This window comes from Polistes canadensis, unplaced genomic scaffold, assembly GCF_001313835.1.
Source record: "Polistes canadensis isolate GaletaPanama2010 unplaced genomic scaffold, ASM131383v1 scaffold_287, whole genome shotgun sequence".
Lineage (NCBI taxonomy): Eukaryota > Metazoa > Arthropoda > Insecta > Hymenoptera > Vespidae > Polistes > Polistes canadensis.
This window is the reverse complement of record NW_014569834.1, coordinates 153,337-172,815: the sequence shown is the minus strand read 5'-3', so window position 1 is coordinate 172,815 and position 19,479 is coordinate 153,337. Positions and strand designations below refer to the sequence as shown.

The following is a 19,479-nucleotide window of genomic DNA, read 5'->3' as shown; positions in this document are numbered from 1 at the left end:
GAAAAAACATGTGATGAAAATTTTAAATAGAAATTTTTTATATAAATAATAATAATAATAATAATAAAAAAAGAAAAAGGAAAAAAAAAATTAAAACAGAGTCGTAATCAGTCATTATGACTGATTTGGTAAATCTCTAGTGTTAAGGATTTCTAGAAGATGAAACACACAACGAATTTATATAAATTGCATATGTATATAATAATAATAATAATAATAGACAGAAAAAGTTATTAATGCCTTGAAAAAACTTGTGATGAAAATTTTAAATAGAAATTTTTTATATAATTAAAAAGGAATTAAAACAGAGTCGTAATCAGTCGTTATGACTGACCTGGTAAATCTAATGTTAAGGATTTCTAGATGATATAAAAGATTTATACATACATGCATATATATATGAAAGAAAAAGAAAAGGATAAAAAGATAAAAAGAAAAATAGTTAATATTTTAAAATAATAGCTATTGTAAATTTTATATCATCTTTAATTATTTGTCTTTTGTATTATATATATATACATATATATATAAATATATATATACATTATATGCAGTCTTAAACTTGCATAAATCTCATATTGGATGAACATGATCTCAATTTATTTAAATGTAACATTAAAAAACTGGAATTTGACTTCGATGTACATCGACGATATCGTCGTCCAAGGTAAGTAAAATCATAAAGGAGAAAAACATCGCGAATGCTGATAAGAAGTGCCAAATATCGTGGGAATCGAAAAAGTTTAATAACACGCAAGGTTTATTAAAGAGACGTGATTGGGCAGGTGTTAGATTCCAGGATATTGTTTTATGTATGAAGAAATATAATGCAGCTGCCCAGAATAAAACTGCGAATACAATATACATTAATGGTTTAAGCAAAATTCTCTCTTTATGGCACAACTGTAAAAAAGAAAAAACAACAATAATTATTATGTTAAAAATAATAAGACAAAAACAAAAAAAAAAGAAGAAATCGAAATCTAGTAATACGAATTAAAAATTGTTTTTCGATAATTACCTTCATTATTATATAAAATAATGTATATAAAATTAAATTGGACATCAAGATTGCTAATAAAAATGTAGCAAAATTTTTCTCATGATATAAATTGCCGTAAACCGATAAACCGATGTTACATAAATTTGCTACAACGAGCATTGCAAATCTTCCAGCGTAAAGTGGCCGGAATAAATATGTTACTCCGCAACGTGCATCGTTTTTAAATGTCTACGAACAAAAAAAATAAGTGATGAGATACTTGTGGAATCGAATCATTTAAGAAAAAAATAAATATAAAACAAAAGTAATAACATACTTGATAAACCCTAGAGAAAAGGCCTCTGTTACATCTCCAACGTCCCATGTAATAGATCTGTGCTGTTAAATTTAAGCAAGCAAACAAATGTGTAGTCGTAAATATTGCCCAAAAATATTTGGAACCATCCAAAACTCCGATTAATCCTAAAAGTATGATGAGGGCCAATATTCCAAAAGTAACCGGAGCTCTTGCATTTATGTCAGGATGGCGAGTTTGATAAATTTTGATCATACATAGCACTGCTATTATATACATAAAACTAGTATCTGAAATTCATATATACAAATAATGTAATAATAATAATATTTTCTTAACAAAATAATGTATGTGTAAAAAGATTTAGAATAATAATTAATAATAATATATCAATGTTATATTACCAAACTGAAAATTACTACGACTCGGACAAATGTGATAACTTCCTGAAAGAACGCCTTCCATAATAAGCGCAAAACCCATTGCATAAAATAATCCATAATGCTGTGGTATTCCATAACATTTTGTGTTTAGATTATCTGATTCGGCTAGTTCTCGTGAATACGTTAAAAATATAAATAATATGCCGAGTAGAACGTATCCGCAATTAGAAAAGACATGATTAAAATCTGATATTAATCCCAATGGATGAGCACATAAGAAATTGTAATAACACATATCCTGATTTCCGGTAGCATGAAGTACTCGTTCATATGTTACTACCAATTGCAAGACAGGTAACGTATAGAAAATAGCAACAGTTGCTAAATAATATAAATATAAGCGTGATTTATGCTTCAAAATGTTGGGTTCCTTTCGTGCCAGATCACACACCGAGAGTACGATTTTAGTTCGTATTACTTCTTTATCTGAAAGAGCATCCTCCATCATATCTATGTCGTCCTCGTCCAACGAAGAATCTTCTTCTACCGTTGCCCATTGACTAGGACCAACCTGAGAAAATAACTTTTCTAATAAATATAAAAATCATGAAATAAAAATGTTGAAATTTAATGGATTTCTTTTTAAACATCATCATACCGCTTCAACGGTTGAAGGACTTTGTAAATTTTGATTAAATTCATTGTTCCTGTCAGTTAGCAATTCTTCTCGAACTTTTCTACCTTCCCTAATTTTACCTACGACCACAGCTATCACGCAGCATCCGCAAAATATGATAATAACAAATGTTGCTATACATGATGCTACAATATAATCTTTTTTCGTAATACTAGAATGTACAGTTAATGTAACATTTTTATTTCTAGGCGAACTGGTGCTAAGCACACCATTACAATCCGTATCATCTCCTTTAACAACTAGTACAACAAAAAATCCTGAAGGATATGCTTCTTTCTGAAAATTATATATATATATATATATATATATATTTGAATTATTTTTAAATCGTTATTATGTTATTAAAGAAAAAAGAAAGAAATACTTACAGATACAGTAATACCGCCTTTTCGACTTATAGTTTGCCAATATCCAGAAAATTCAATATTACGTTCCAAATCAAATACTGGACACTAAAAAATAATTTATATTAATAGTTTTGTTATAATACATTAACAAGAATTTCGTATAAAAATCAAACAACTTACGGATACGTTTTGTATAGAAAATGTCATGCAAATATCATTATCTGATTCAATGCTAACAATTACGGATGAACTTTGAGATTTTTCTGGAAATATATAACTGTAATATATAGGCTCGGAAGGAGAAATTTCAAAACTTCTTTTCTCATCTGTCCTGTTAAGAAATAAAAATAAGAATCAAATAATTTATAATAACAGTAAGATATTAAAAATAATTTAAAATCAATATACAAATAATACAATTAAAATTACCTTATATTAAAATCTGTTTCCTCTGCTACACTAAGATTAAAAAATATATTTGTATGACTAGCTGTAGATATACTAACAGAAATAAAATCTTGGTCATCTGCATCACGATAACTACTTCTATAATACTTTGTTGAACATAATGTTCGACTAGTCTTGTTATACTTCAATGGATCAAAATTTACGCTTTCAATGATAAGAGGAATTTGCCATGATAGAATTCCTCGATCTTGTCGAACCACTACGATTAAAGGAAGATCAGAAGTAGCATCACTTTCCACTTGTATTCGTGCAGTTTTTAATAATGTGTTCTAAACAAAAATCATATCAATTAATTGTATATATTTTTGTTTTCTAAAATAATAATAATAATAATAATAATTTGATATACTTTACATTATTCGTAGGATATAAGAATACATATTCAATGGTATTGTTTATTGTAGCATCATAATTCTGTGTATAGTTAGCGGATACAACGATTGGAGTAAATGATGTTTCTAGTAGAACAGCCTTAGTTTTTAAAATGCTAATAACAATCAACACCGTCGATGATATAAGGAATTTCCACATGTCCGTTGTGTTGTACCTACTTGAAATCAAAATATTAATTATTAGAGATGAATTCATTTAAAAGATCTATATTATTTTACCTGACGTTGATTAAACATAAACCCTGTTTACTAAAACATATGTTGAATATAAATTCATATATACAATATTACACTTTTATATGTAATATATACAAAAATTCCTGTAAAATAAGGATTTTAAATCAGTCATAGGGGGACTTCCCCATAAGCAAATATGAATCATCCAAATGTTTACACTCACACAAATCTAATTTCATGATGTTGTCTCATTCACTGGTTTATTTATTCATAATTAAAATTGTTAAAACGTAAAATAAATTATAATAACAGATGCCTTTTAAACAATAACTGTGACAAATAGATATAATTACGTTTCATACAATTGTGTTAAACTATTGAATGTTTTAATTTGACAGGAAATGATATAACCGGATTTACATGTGTCGTGAATTTAATATACAAAAGAAAAAGGAATAAATAAATAAATAAATGATAAAGTACAGAACTATTGGTTATAGACGTTTAAACGAACGTTTTCATTGTAGAGAAAAATTCTGACAATTAATAAAACAATTTTTGGAAGAAAAGATCATACATTGATGGATAATATGTCGCCATATTTAAATTACCTATATATTACAATTAGTTAAATATTTAATTATTGTTAAATCACTATTATGTTGAATTGAAATTAATCATTTTAATAATAATAATAATAAATAGTAATGTATTTGGTAAAAATATAGATTTATCAATAATTCATAATAATAATTTAATATTAATTAAATAGTTTAATTATTCTATTGTTACAGACAATGTTTTTTTTTGAACTCTGTTTTTTAACTTTTGACATATGCAACGAGGTAAAAATATCTCGAATGAAAAATATCGATACAAACATAACTCGAAGTTATCAATATACTGTATCGATATATCGAAGTTTCGTGTTCATGTGGATGATTAGAAAGTCATCTCGTATTTATTAGAAGTATTATCAAAGATGGCGGCTACCGTTGTACAAAAGGATGTTCCTACATTTTTAAGATCAAAACAAAATGTTTCGGATAAGGAATTGGCCGAGGAGTGGGTGGAACTCGATAATCTATACAAAAAAAAGTAATTTAATAATAATTATTAATATTATTGTTAAGTTTAGAATAAGATAACGAAATGCATTAATTCTTACGACCCGGTGACTTGCAGGCTTTGGCATCAGCTAACTCTCAAATTGGAAACGTTTGTGAAACATCCATTATTGCAGCAAAATGACAATCTTATACAATTGTATGTTAATTTTCTATCGACGTTTGAAAGCAAGTAAGTTTAAAGATAATTTGTGTATTTCATTTTATTGGACAAATGTTTAACCTTAATTCTGTGTTATGTTTCATTAATTATGACATTCTCTTTTTCCTATTTTTTTAGAATAAATCCATTATCGTTGATTGAAATAATAGCACACGTTATTCAACAATTTCAAGATAAACAAGAAGCTATTCAATTTTTAGAAAAAACAGAATCCAAAGTTAAAAGCAATAATGAGGCAGTAGCTCTGTGCAAAGTTTTAACGGGACAGATCTTACTCGATAAATTAAATAATCAAGAACAAGCGAAGAAAATTATAGAAGATGTGGAAGTAATGCTCGATAACGCAGATGGAATTACCACTGTTCATGGGAGATTTTATCTTCTCGCTAGTAGATTGTATAGATTACAAGGAAAACACGCAGAATATTATCGTACTGCATTAAGGTATGTTAAATAAAATATTATATTTTTCTCTTTTGAAATCTCATAGCGCATTACAATATAATGTTAATTTAATTCTATAGATACCTGGGATGCATCGATTTAAATAGCTTGGATAGACAAGAGCAAGAACAGCATGCATTTTTCCTTGGATTAGCCGCATTGTTAGGAGAAGGAGTTTACAATCTCGGTGAATTACTTGCCCATCCAGTTTTAGAATCTTTGAAAGATACACCCAATTCATGGTTGGTAGATTTACTTCAAGCATTCAATGCCGGTGACATTGTTGCCCTAGAAAAATTAAAACCCCAATGGAGTAAAGTTGCTGACTTAGCGGCACAGGAATTAAAATTAAGACAAAAAATATCTCTTTTATGTCTTATGGAAATGACTTTCAAGCGACAAGCAAACAATCGACAATTGACATTTACTGAAATATCGCAGGAAACTCGTTTACCTTTAGGAGAAGTTGAATTATTAGTTATGAAAGCTCTTGCTCAAGGATTAGTACGTGGTGCTATTGATCAAGTTGCAGGTACCGTTCACATGACTTGGGTTCAACCTCGAGTATTAGATCGTAGTCAAATCGCTGGTATGGTTCAACGACTTGACGGATGGTGCAAAGATGTTAGTTCAATGGAAAAATTATTAGAATCCCGAGCATCCGAAATACTAACCCTTTAATTAATAAATAACTTTTTAACTTCTCACAACTTATTTGCAAATTGTACTTTTATATCTTTTCCAATGATGGAAGAAACAAGTTTTCGCATTGCAAAATATTTAAACTATGTTCAATTAGAAGTAAACGAAATAACCAATTAATTAAAAATAAAAAAGAAAAGGTAAATTTAATTTACAAATAACACATTGAAAACTACAAGTTCATCATTCTTCTTAAGCAATCTATATAGTTTTGTTTATAATGTATCAATAAAAAATATTATTAGTTATTTATTTACAGAGAATTATTAAATAATCAATTGGGTCATCAATACGTTTCACAATGAAATATTTTTTAACAATTTAATTTTTATGAATAACTCAAACTCTATTGAATAAATTAAAAATAAATTATATAAGTAAAGTATTTAATAATAGAATACTCTCTCTACAAGAAAAGAAACTTTTTCTTTTTTAATTTTGTATATTATTATATTTAGTTAGAAATATATAAATTAATTGAATGCCTAATTGTGTGTGTGTGTGTGTGTGTGTGTTTGTGTGTATGTGTGTGTGTGAAATCTGTGGCCGTCACGCCAAAGCTTGGCGTCTCCGGCACTCTTACCGTCACGCCCCTAGTGGCGAAACAGAAGAACTAAAAAAAACACCACGCATTTGAACAACCGCTGCTATTTGCTCTCTTCCGTTCCAACCACCGAGCTAGACACACGCGTACTCATGAGCAGTAAACAAAGACGTGAAACTAGTCACTACTTCCTTTTTACTCTTTAAGATTTTGTTAAGTTTGTTATATATTTTGTACAAGACCTTTTTGATACGTTTTATAATAAAATATTTATATAATATTTTTCCCTAGTGAATTAGTGATTTCCTAATATAATTGAACACGCTACAAATCAGGGACATGTGGCGACATCTTGGTCAGGGTTAAGTAGGATAAAACAGCTGCATTGTTAGTGTTACGCATATACGATTAACATCTAAGTGAATAATACAATCGTTGTATTAATAAAATCTAATTAAAATAATTATTTAAATATTCTCGTTTATAAGATAAAAGTTATCTTTTTTTTTCCAGTATTTTTATTATATGTTCTTAAAGGTTGAAATTAGCACGTGATTTTTTACAACGAACAGTAACTAAAATAATAGGTTAGAAACAATTGTGTTTTCTTAATAAGTAAACAGTTTAAAGATTCGTGAAGTGAATTAAAAATTAAGTCTTCTGATAAAAAGATTTAATATATAAAATATATAATTAATAATATTTCTTTGTCATTGTGAAACAATAATTAGTATCCACATTAAAATAAAAATGGATAACATATCCACGTTGAAACGACCCAAACCCAGTGATAACGAGGAAGAATTATTTCAAATGCAAGAAGATTTTATACAAAACAAACTACAACCATCAGCTAAAGTGATCAATTTAAGACATTTAAATATGGATCAAGCTAATTCTATACAAAATTCGACGACTAAGTGTGCAGCTAATTCAAATAAAAAACAATCCAAATTTGTGAAATCCAAGAAACAAAAACTAGAAAAGGTTTCTACGTCCCAAAGTACAGGTGAATTATTGAATGCAAATGTCAAAGAGAAATTGTCTATAAATTCGTCTACGAATATTTGCGATTTTGTACAAAATATACCTATAAATCGATCAAAAATAATTCTTGGAAATATAATAGAAAAGAAATTGGATGTGAAGGATATGAAATATAACTTTGATACAAGAGTTAATAATAATTCAAAAATTGCCTTTCCAGAAGTATTCGTGTTTGATAATTACAAGGTATTTACATAAATATATTATTATATAAATATATTATTTTAAGCTGATACTCGATACGATTAAATATATTCATTTGTAAATTTTATATTCGTTTTAGAGAACGTCAGATAAACAGAGTTTATTTTCACAAAAATGTTCACAAAGGAAAGTTGCTGATAATTCTACTAAAATGGAATGCGAAGAGGAGTTTGATAAGACGAAGAATGAAGGTTCTGATCTTGTATTGAATTCAATAGCGGAAGAAGTTCATCAAGAAAATTTGGAAAAATTGAGAGAAATGACACAAGAAGAAATATTGATGGAAAAAAGCAAGCTTGAATCGTCTCTCGATCCAGAGTTAATAAAGTTTATTAAAAATAGAAGAAAAGTGAAAACCAAAATGGAAGTAAATAAACCAGATGTTCGATCAGGTAATCTAAATGGTGAAGAGTGTGTAAGAAATAAAAAAAATGATTCTTCGTGTTATGACCAAGCCGAAGTTATGGAATGTGAAAATAATATAGAAAATGTACCAAAGCCTTGCATAGAAATTCTAAAAGAAGCTAAGAATAAGGGGTGGGTTCATTTGGATACCGTAGAAGTTGATAAATTACAGTGGATGCAAGATATAGCAGAAACAAAGGAAGATAAATCTGCACCCGATGAACCTTACAATGCTCGATTTGATTTTAAAGGTAATTTTAATTGATATTTAATTATAACATATTACTTTAATATGCTTATATATTTATTTTGTATTTTAATAGGTTTATTACTTCCATACAAAGATGAGAGTTTATCATGGGATAATGGTCTTCATCATCACGGAGAAGAACCAGAACGTCCTGGTTATTCTTTGCAAGAATTATTGCAACTTAGTAGATCTTCTATCAAACAACATCGTTCCATCGCTTTGACTACTATAGCTAATATTTTAGAAAACAGTAGTAAAGGCTGGTACGACAAAGTTTTGTCACCAGCACCGTTAGTTACGTTGAATCAAAATAATTTCTTACTTTTATTAAGATTTTCGTTGGATGATTCAGTCGAAGACGTGATTAAGGCAGCTCTGCAGGCATTAAGAGCATTTATTTTTAACGAATCAGATGAGATTTGTTTGGATAAATTGTTTGGTTGGAATAAATATAAAGAACCTACTTTGAAACCTCCATCTTCTGATATCAAGGATGAAAGTACATTGAAGGACCACGAACTCGTACAAATAGATGCTGTTTCTGCACTTCTAAGATCAGATATTATTTTAAGAATTAGGTATAATATTTGTATTCCTTATTAAGTTAATATAATTTATAATAATCTCACGAATTATATTTTAGATACATCTTAGGTATTAAATTATTTCCAACCGTTGGTTTGGCGTGCGCTCTGGAAGTATTAACTCGTCTTGCAAGATATTCGCATATAGTTGCATTGAATATTGCAACTACCCCATATTTGTTGGATACTATAATTAACAATTTAATGCCCTTATCTGTCAGTGGGATAAGTAAGAAACATGCAGATAAATAGAATTATTATATCCTTAAAAAATTTTAATATTGCGATTAACGAATGTATTTTTATTTTAGATTTCAAGAGTCCTGATATTCCACTAGTCGAGAGTGTACGTTTGTGTCGAGTTTTAGTTTATTATGGTGGAAGAGCGGTTGCTGAAAAATTAATTCGATTGAATATCATTCAGTGCATTCTATCTTATGTTGAAGATCCAGCGACAACCGAGTAAGATTATATAATTTTAATACTAGTATTTTTTTTTTTTTTTGACATTGATAACATTTATTAAATTCTGTTTTAGAATGACTCATGGAATTATGTTGAGAATAGAAAGTTATAGACTTTGGAAATTGTTGCTAAATCACAATTTAGCAACGAACAGCTTAGATGGTATACAAGTAAGGCTTGCAATGGAGTTAGAACATTTTTTAAGTAATCACGATATCAGAAAAGCTTCAGAATACGAATGTGAATATGCAATTGCAATTATAGCTGTATGCAGTACCTTGCATACATTTAAGGAGAAAATGTTGTTACTGTTATCAAAATGGAGTTCACAATTATTTTCATTATCGTCTCCTAACGTAAGTTTTTGTAAATCACGTAAAGTAAAAAAAAAATGTAACTTAAATTAATATAATTATTATAAATTTTACAGTGGCCCGCTTTAAAATTATTTTCACAAGCATTGCTAGCTGTTAACGATTCAAAGCCCTCGGAAATTAATTGGGTTTCGAATTCAAATATATTTTCAGAATTATGGTAAGTTTCTGTTTTATTATATCAGTGTTAAATTAAGAAATATACTTTCAATATAGAATAATATTATTTATTCATATTGTTAACAGTTTTAATTCCAATTTATTGAGTACCTGTACACCAGCTGTTGAACGAGAACCACCCTACCTGTCAAATCTCGGCGTAACGACAGAAGAAGGCCTATTGCAACCAATTATGTTTTCTACTTGCATTCCATTTCTATCAGTAATACTGGATAAGTTTCGTCACGAATCCTTTGAAGAAGGTATTCTGAGGATATTCAATCAATCAGGTTTTATAAAATATATTCAAGAACTTGAATCATCTAATTGGCATTTGGAACGATCGTGGTATACGCGAATAGAGTTTTATTTTCTCATCAGTGTTGTTAAAGCTGCACAACTTATTACTAAACAATTAAATTCTACGATGAAGCGTAATATTTGGAAATTATCTATTAAACTTATATCGGCGTTACCGGGAGACTTTTCCGATGATGTGATAGATATGTTGAAAATTGCTTTGCCCAAAGAAGAATTAAATATGGAATCAGTAACTTATAAACTATCGCAATTAAATTTAAATAACGCCAATAATTGTGCGAAACATGAAATAGCTACTTTGTATAAAAAGTATATTACAACAAATTCAGATTGGCGTCAAGCAGCAATGCCTAAAGATTGGTTCTATTTACCTTTGGTACATATTTATACTAAGTGTAGAAATAATGAAAATATTACGGAAGAAGATACGAATAATATCTTAGTTATATTAGGTTTAGAAGTAACTTCACCTAATTTTGTTGCAACGTTATGTCCAACGTTAAGATTTAGTAGGCTGGTATTAACATATTTGTGCGATACAATTTATTTAAACAATGATATATCCGTTTTATTAAACATAGCAATGGAAGAATTGGTGAAAAAGTATCACGCAAAGTTAAACTTTACTAAAGATTTACCAGGATTAAATTCTTTCGTTGATTTGTTCACTGCTATGTGCGAACACTTTTGCTCTACTTCTTATGGTGATAATAATTTTGCTACAATATTATTAATTCTTATCGCACAGAGACATGACGCGCATTACAGAAAATTATTGTGGTCTGAACATGCCGGCGTACTCAGGTATTTGAGATTACCTTTGAACAAGTTAATGATTCCTTTAAATGAATATCTATATCCTCTGGAAGAAGACACGTCGTTGATAGAAACATATATAACAGTACTCGTTAGAAATACAATTAAACCAGAATGGTGTCCTGTACCATATACAATCGCACTTCATCATTCAGCTATGTATTTAAAGCGTACCTCTAAATTAGCGATTAAAATGAGAACCAAATTAGAAAAAATTCGTGATCAAAAGTTGATCGATAAATTATTAAATTACGAATCGCCAAGACTGTAAAAGAAAATATTTGTTAAGGATAATTATTTTGTAGAAAAGAGACAATATTAAAACTTAGATTTTATTGAATCGTTATTTATTCAGATTTAACAGATAGAGTATTCGCATTGAAATATTTTTACAAAATATAGGACTCGTAAAACAATATCTAGAAATGTTGTTAAGCTTTGAAAACATGAGTTTTTACTTATATACACTAAAAAGAATATTTATTTCTAAGAAACTTGTATTACAATGCTTTTAAAAAATAATACGCAAGTAAACAGTGCAGATTTGTATTTCATAGTAGAATTTCAATACTACACTCGCAGGTACAACTCATTGAAAATGTTCATGTTTCTAATGTTTGATAATAAAGAATAGGAACGATTAGTATTAAGCACAGAGGCACTGTTTGGTCATTTGAGCTGGTTTGAACATCAATATTAAATACCTGATCAGTTTAACCAAGATAATTACAAGAAATTTACAGAAAATTATCAAACGAAACATTGTAGAAATAATATTTCTTGTGATATTAGATTTTTTACAAATATTTTTCATATAATATTATTGTATTGTTGTTACGCGCGAAGCCAAATATTTAAATCAGTTCGAGCATGAACGTTTTGTGTAATAAAAATCTTAAATGATAATATTATCTCGAAATTTTAATTAATATTAATATTTTCATAAATATTAAAGAGAACAATTTGATGTTTATTTTTTTATTTTTAATTCCGAGAAGATTATTTGTTTAATGAGTTTTCTTCGCAATACCGTGTACATGTATATCTATATAGATTGGTCTCTTCTTTCTTTTTCTTTTTTTGTTAACAGCGAAAAGCACATAGCCAAAAGTATATATAATATATGACAAAGATTATGAAGAATCCTATAAATCTTATTAGATATTATATCTTTTGCGATGAAAATATATATATATATATATGTCAGCGTTAGATTATATAATTTAGTTACTCGTTTTATAAAGTAACGCCAACATATAAATATAAAGTGGGACAATAACTCTATCTATCTTGAATATCCTTTTTTTTTTTACAATCGTATTAAAAAACTTTGAAGGAAACAAAAATTGCATTATTTCAGAGGAGAAATCTAATAGTTGAAAGAATTTTTTCTCATGGTTATTTTATTAATGAAATTTCAAGTTTATCAAAGTGTTTCTTTTTAAATGAAATTATATATATTTTTTCGATATTCTTGTAGAAGAATTCAAGATGGACAGAATTATTGTGCTGCATCCTTTATATTATTAATTCTTATTTCGAAAATATTCCGAGTACATTAGACATACTGATTTTATTTTCAATTTACGAACTGATATGTTGTTCGATGTGTGCGAGAACGATCGTGTTCAATAATTCTATCTTAAATCTTTTTTTTCTAATTCAAAATTATTCAGTGCTTTATTTTTTATATTTTAATTGTCATTAGAATACATTATGGGTTGCATTGATATTTTGAAAAAACATTCACATTTCGCGGACTTATTTCATTTCAGATATTTCAAATGATTTTGGCGCAGAATTAAAAATTAAACGCATTAATAAATAATTACATATACGTATTTATATATGTGTGTTAATAGTAATTGCGATTTACGCATATACAGATAGTAATTGCACTCCATTGAATATTATCATTCAAAGCAAGCATTTCGATCATCAAATTATAGAACTCGCTTTGCAAATACATTTATACAACATTTGTTCTATTAATCATTCACGTAATGTGGCAGAACATCGAGAAAGCATTGCATAAGCATAATATTATCATGTTCTGTCATTTCCCATAACATTTTTATATATTTATCGAAACTAAACGAACGATTGATGGTAATTCGATAATTCAAATTTCCCACATTTATTTTGAATAAACTACCCTCTCCGTAATAGATAGGTGCTGCCACCTATGCACGTTAAACTTTGTTCGATCATATTAAATTCGATATTTCGATAATACAATATTTATCGTTTATTAACAAAATGGCGAACGCAGAGTAATTAACAAATCTCTCTCACACAGTGATCATTCTTAATTAATAATAAATTATTTCTAAAAATAATTAAACGTTATCATTAAAGAAAAATCATATTTTAAAATAGTGACTAATACGAAAAGAAAAAATCAAAATCTTATCTCGGATAAATCAATTTTTTAATTTAGTGTAGTATACTAACCCATCGTTCTATATATATTTATGTGATTTGAATTTAAATGAAAAAAATAAGAGAAAGAAATGAATTATGGCATTAATTCCAATCGCTATGATTCTATACCAAGTTTTCTGTAAGTTTCTCGATCAACCGTAACGAGTCTTCCTTCAACGCTGGTACAATCCAGTTCGATACAATGCAATCTGGCTCCCCATTCACAATGACTCTGATCATCCTGACGGTAATATTTAATTTGCAGACAGGTGGTAAGGTAACCCGAACCAAGAACCCGCATGGCTATCGAAAGTTCCTCTCGATGACCCCTCGCACTCGCAGGTATTCCTTTTGTGCTGTGATAAGCGCTGTATGCACAAGCTGTACCATCTCTTGCACGTTCGATGGCTTCCACTTGTTTTCCTCCTATGCTCAACGATCTGTAAGTTTATTTATTTATTTATTTTAATTAATTAATTAATTTATTATTTTCAATCGTATCTCTCATTTAACATTTCATTTTTCAAACTAATTAAACATTATTATGCATATATGTGAAGAATATACTTAGAGTTATTCGAGAATATCTGTTTTATTTTATTTTTTAAAATTTCAATAATTATTATATTACAGTTCACAGTTTTTATTAGTTTATTTGTTCAAGTAAATGTTAAATAGTTATGGTGCATTAATTGTTCAATTCTTTTTAATTATAATCTTACACAAAGTGTTTGTTATTTATTAATAGATTAAATATATACTTTTATTAATCTTAATATTAATATATATTAGTAGTTTTATATATATTATTTGTTGTTTGAGTATAATAAATTGATAGAAATTCGTGCGAAAAAAATGCGGGAAACTTTTTGAATTTGACGCGCTCTCTTACGCAATCGATTTTACGCGGGAAAGAATTATTCAAAATTCAAAATTAATTATTATCTTTGTATATTTATTTTTCAATATTATTTAATTTTAAAATAATAGATATTATATTAAAAATATTTCATTAATTCTATCTATCAATCTATCTATCGAAATTTAATTTAAAGATACGTAAGATATTTGTTAGGATTACGTTAAATTATATTATTTTATATGAACTGAGAGATTCGTAGATAAAATAAATCATTCTTTGGCTATAATCGTGCAAATAAACTCGTGAATTTTACGATCGAGTACTAACAAATTATGTTATCGTTGAACGAAATTTATTTTTCCTTTTTAATGCACACAAATAAACGCATGAATAATTCTTCTTTCAACGAGAGTTATCAATGCAAAAAGAAAAAAAAACATTAATAAAACGTCGTTCGATTTCCCGGTTAATATATTTTTAAAAATAAAAACAAAAGAATTTATAGTTGCAATTTAACGTTAATAAAAAAAAAACAAATGGAATTATAAATTGCATTTCGGTCGAGTTACTTTCGATATGCATGAATTTTTTGTATTTTTATTTTTTTTTTTATTTCCTATCCGAGTTATCAACGTCAGGATTTTTTATTTTTTTCTATCAAATTTATTTTCTTCCTTTTAAAAAAAAAAGAAGAGTTTCGTTTTGTTTTCGTTAAATTATTTTTATTTGTATTATACGTGAAGTTTAAAACGTTTTGTGCATATGTGCATGATGTGTGCATGTATAGTCTCTCTCGAATGTAGATGATAATAATAATAATAATAATAGAATCTTTTGTTAATGACAATCGATTCTTTAGCAGTGCTGACATCATTTCTTTGAACTAGTAGACTAGTAACAGGTCGATAGTTTACATTGCCAAGAACTACCAGTACATAGAATCATTTTCTTCTTGAGTATACCAACTTATAAATTAAACGTTAAACTTTGTAACAGGAAATGGGGCCAAAATTGGATATGTAAATACGAGTTTAGGAAAAAAAAAACCAAATATAAAATGAATTTTTTAAAATTTGTGCATATATAAATTGTATATAATATAATAATATTAAATATATTTAATATATATATAATATATAATTGTATATAATATATATATATATAGTAAATCAAGAGTTTATAAAAAGATGTTCTATGAAGAAGATAGTCCACGTTTCATGTTTATATCTGATGCTCAGTTAGGAAATGCACAACGTGACAAAGCTCGTTCATCTTAGTTTATGAAAGTATAAGTATTGGCTTGTAACATATATAAACTGTTTTCACATACTAAAACGATTAAACTTCAGTTTTAAAGAATGTTCTTTCTTTTTTTTATTAAATATATTAAATTCTAAATTCTACAATATATATATATATATATATATATATATCGTTGTAAGATATTTTTCAATAATAAATAATACAACGAGAAATAATATTTTATAATATGTGAAAGTAGAATAATTCGTGTACAAAGTATATTACAAATCCAATAATTATTTTGATTAACAATTTTCTTTTTTTTATTATCGAGAATTGGGATGTGTTTTATAATATAAACTCGAAGGGAAAAAAAAAAATAATCAACGAAGTAATTCAACAGTTTAAATTAATCCTTGATTGTAATAGTAATGTATGTTCGATCACGAAATAATTTAATCCTTCGTTTAAGCTCATTTAGTGTCGGGTCTCGAATAATTGATTTAGATTTGAGGTACTACTAGCCTAACATTCAGAATATCGATCGGTACTTCCTCATTATACTTAAAATACACAGTTTTTGTTTCTGTTTTTTTGTATTTTCCATCGTTAAATATTACTTTACTCAAATATTTCAAATACAAAACTACCTACCAATTTTATTAAAATGTTTATCCTAAAATTATTCACGAAAAAATCTCGAAATAGGTATATTATAAAAAATAGAATTTATCATTAAGTATTTTAAATAAACAAAAATTCATAAATACACGGGGACACATATACAAAACATACGTTCACATTTTGCGAATATTTTACCGATTTTTTGTTTTTTGTTTCTTTTTCTTTTTCTTCCCCTACACCGGTTTTCATTTTTACTTTTATTCCAATCGACGAGATGGGTTGGTTGGTAGAAGATGATGTACCATCGTCGAATGAAAAAACGAGTAAAGTATTTTTTTTTTCCTCCTTTTTTTTTCGGTAATTAAAATGATGAGTAAGTAAGCAAATGCACTTAGTTTCTTTTTTGCAATTAAATTATTTTAATGAAAATAATTATTGCATCCTTTAAAATTCTTAAAATTTTATAAAGATCATTGCGTGAAATAATTCAATTTTATAAATTCGACATTAGGTTAAATATTCTAAGAGAATTCGTCCGAAATACGAGTGGGGTGGATATAATGCATGCTGCTGGTTATTCATACTCGATGAAACCCTTAAAGAGATGTGTACGTGACGATTAACAAAAGGATGAAGCATAAGCTCTGTCTGAATATATGCACGCATTTAAATGTAAGCATTTGCATATTTCGAAAGAGGATATATATATATATAACAATAAATACGTGCAATTTCTATCGAAAAAATCCCTATACTATTCTTTTTTTTTTTTTTAATATTCTAATTTTTCATTTCCCCCATTTATTATTTCTGAATATTTTTTGTTCGTAAAATCTAACAAATTTTGTCGACAAAACTTGTCCCCTTTTTGTTGTTGTTGTTGTTGTTTATTCTATGCACTTACATTTAAAAAAACAGAAAAACCTATTTGGAAGATATTGTAGGTTGAGGTGGAAACAAAAGGAAAAAAAAAGAAGAAACAAATTAATTAACAATATTTGTATACCTAGGATGTGTGTTGGGTTTAGTTTATTATTAGCAGTTCATTTCATTTGATCCAATTCGTTCTATTGGCAACTAACGGAATTGTGTCGTAAAAAAAGAAAGGACAAGTTAAAGAAATACGATAAGTTTCTCAATTGAAGGGTTCGTGCATTCGATTCATCGAGACCTCGATTACTAGTAACTGTGTATTTTTCATTTCACACATTCTCGTATTTATTCATTCTATATATAGAAATAAAAAAAAACCGTTAGAGATAGTAAAATAAAACTATAATAAAATAGATGAAGTAATTTTTTTCTATCTTTATTGAATAATAAATAAATTAAAACAAAAACAAAAAAATAGGAATAAGGTTTTAGAGTTCTTTATAAAATTTTTATTATTATAGGAATTTAATATTAAATTATTATAGGAATAATCATTACTTTTTATTCTATTTTTTCTATATTATATTATACATTTTATTTAGATTTTTATTATAAAATAAAACGTAAAATTGTTAAAAAAAAAAATTTGTCATAGGTTTATTTTCTAAATACACTAATAAAAAAATGTTGATGAAATTATGTAATATCATTTTAGTTGAACTAATTTAATATGAGATCTTTGAACGTTACGTTATTATAAGTGTCGAAAATTCGTTATATTTTCGTGATGTTATTTTGAAAGGATTTTAATTCAGGATAGGATCGTACGTTGATATTTGACGTGTATTCTCATGCAGGTAAGAAAGAGGTGCTTTTTATCCAAACGTGAGATTGCACCAGATGGCACACACGCGATGTACCATATAATACCTATGAGTTTTACCTTGAACTCCAAAATTTCAATCGTTTGACAAGATCGATTAGTATGCGACTTCAATGCTTATCAAATTTACAATCAAAAGTATTTTAAATAGTTCATTCTCTCTCTCTCTCTCTCTCTCTCTCTCTCTCTCTCTCTCTCTTTCAATCTATTTGAATGCAACGAAATTTATTATATTTATCGTAACCTCGATTGTTAATTTTAACATTGTTTTGTTATACTAGAATAATAATAATAATAATAGGCCAATATAGGATTCACGACACGAACGTCTAGCTCAAATTGCTTTTTTATAATTACCCATAAGTGGTATGGTAAATATGATTACCATGTAACGTGACTATACACCCAAAGAAATAATGTTATTTGCGTAGATATACAACACCATACGTTCAATAATGATGGAATATTGTTGCATGACAACCAACTCAAAGTGTTACCTGTATTTTTATTTTACTTTATTTTATTTTATTGTTTATCTCATTCTTTACCTTCATTAAATCACGAATAATGTATTTTTTTTCTTGAAATGGTAGAAAATTAAAATACAATTTTATTGTTGTTACAAATTCTTTCAATAATTTATTTCAACTAATTCGAAACACTTTTGATTAGTTATACGTTAGAATAAAATTGAAAGTTTGTCGTGCTTGGTATGAGAATAATTTATCAACACATTGAGTTGTTCGTAGAACTTTTAACGATTTTTCAAAAGCTTTAAAAAATAATGTTAACCTCGTGGCAGGATTTAAAGGGTTTTGGGTTAGGAAATCTGATGGTGGTGGTGGTAGTGGTACTTATATACTAACTATCTTAGAAATCACGTTGAATTTAAAACGACTTAAGGTTCGTTGAGAAGAGTATATAAGTATGAACATCACGCGATCCTTCAGGTATATTCCTCCATTATTTTTCTTTTCAACAAAACACTTTTGATAAACATTATTCCCAATAATGTACAAATCTTTGTTTAAATTCTCATTCAAAAATTTCAATCCGATATTATTACACGTATTTCCTAATATTTTATAATATTGATATTTAATTCTTCAGAAAAAAAAAAGAAAAACAAAATGTGTAGTAATAAAAATTAGAAAACAAAAATATATATTAATATTTTTTTTTTATAGACAATATATCATTTTAA

At 27.4% G+C, this 19,479-nt stretch overlaps 4 protein-coding genes across 8 annotated transcripts in view; 2 read left to right on the top strand and 2 right to left on the bottom strand.

Annotated features, from left to right (window-relative positions):
* Positions 1-582: 582 nt before the first annotated feature.
* LOC106791160 (SID1 transmembrane family member 1-like) lies at positions 583-4,372 on the bottom strand. Of its 5 annotated transcripts, none has more exons than XM_014756602.1 (11): positions 3,986-4,372; positions 3,805-3,905; positions 3,548-3,743; positions 3,155-3,462; positions 2,906-3,056; positions 2,747-2,830; positions 2,340-2,654; positions 1,703-2,252; positions 1,320-1,588; positions 1,022-1,231; positions 583-903 (listed from the first exon to the last, which is right to left on the bottom strand). In XM_014756602.1, exons 3-11 carry the CDS (start codon positions 3,722-3,724, stop codon positions 616-618), a joined length of 2,352 nt encoding a protein of 783 aa, XP_014612088.1. In that variant the 5' UTR covers positions 3,725-3,743; positions 3,805-3,905; positions 3,986-4,372; the 3' UTR covers positions 583-615. The 5 variants fall into 5 exon arrangements, with proteins under 5 accessions (XP_014612088.1, XP_014612089.1, XP_014612085.1 ...); XM_014756603.1 differs by having other exon boundaries at positions 3,548-3,740; XM_014756599.1 differs by having other exon boundaries at positions 3,805-3,834; positions 3,986-4,215.
* A 335-nt stretch (positions 4,373-4,707) lies between these two features.
* Positions 4,708-6,442, top strand: LOC106791162 (26S proteasome non-ATPase regulatory subunit 13). Its single transcript, XM_014756606.1, has 4 exons — positions 4,708-4,860; positions 4,948-5,061; positions 5,170-5,496; positions 5,577-6,442. The coding sequence occupies exons 1-4, from the start codon at positions 4,745-4,747 to the stop codon at positions 6,175-6,177; spliced, it is 1,158 nt and encodes a 385-aa protein (XP_014612092.1). The 5' UTR covers positions 4,708-4,744; the 3' UTR covers positions 6,178-6,442.
* An 837-nt stretch (positions 6,443-7,279) lies between these two features.
* On the top strand, positions 7,280-12,648 carry LOC106791145 (RNA polymerase II-associated protein 1). Its single transcript, XM_014756570.1, has 8 exons — positions 7,280-7,975; positions 8,073-8,649; positions 8,722-9,226; positions 9,292-9,461; positions 9,544-9,694; positions 9,771-10,053; positions 10,128-10,231; positions 10,318-12,648. Exons 1-8 carry the CDS (start codon positions 7,493-7,495, stop codon positions 11,636-11,638), a joined length of 3,594 nt encoding a protein of 1,197 aa, XP_014612056.1. The 5' UTR covers positions 7,280-7,492; the 3' UTR covers positions 11,639-12,648.
* Positions 11,697-19,479, bottom strand: part of LOC106791149 (CB1 cannabinoid receptor-interacting protein 1-like) — a 16,782-nt gene continuing 8,999 nt past the window's right edge. Inside the window, exon 2 of the mRNA XM_014756579.1 lies at positions 11,697-14,231. Within this exon, the coding sequence (XP_014612065.1) occupies positions 13,907-14,231 (325 nt within the window). The 3' untranslated portion in view covers positions 11,697-13,906. The remainder of the gene's footprint in view (positions 14,232-19,479) is intronic.

Excerpts from the sequence above, each read along its gene's own strand:
- LOC106791145 (XM_014756570.1), top strand. The coding sequence starts at position 7,493 with ATGGATAACATATCCACGTTGAAACGACCCAAACCCAGTGATAACGAG. Across the intron at positions 9,227-9,291 it reads GATATTATTTTAAGAATTAG|ATACATCTTAGGTATTAAAT; the intron begins GTATAATATTTG and ends ATTATATTTTAG. Across the intron at positions 9,462-9,543 it reads CTTATCTGTCAGTGGGATAA|ATTTCAAGAGTCCTGATATT; the intron begins GTAAGAAACATG and ends TTTTTATTTTAG.
- LOC106791162 (XM_014756606.1), top strand. The coding sequence starts at position 4,745 with ATGGCGGCTACCGTTGTACAAAAGGATGTTCCTACATTTTTAAGATCA. Across the intron at positions 4,861-4,947 it reads GATAATCTATACAAAAAAAA|GCTTTGGCATCAGCTAACTC; the intron begins GTAATTTAATAA and ends GGTGACTTGCAG. Across the intron at positions 5,062-5,169 it reads CTATCGACGTTTGAAAGCAA|AATAAATCCATTATCGTTGA; the intron begins GTAAGTTTAAAG and ends CTATTTTTTTAG.
- LOC106791160 (XM_014756599.1), bottom strand. The coding sequence starts at position 4,014 with ATGAGACAACATCATGAAATTAGATTTGT. Across the intron at positions 3,835-3,985 it reads CATCATGAAATTAGATTTGT|TAAACAGGGTTTATGTTTAA; the intron begins GTGAGTGTAAAC and ends CATATGTTTTAG. Across the intron at positions 2,655-2,746 it reads AAGGCGGTATTACTGTATCT|AAAGAAGCATATCCTTCAGG; the intron begins GTAAGTATTTCT and ends TATAATTTTCAG.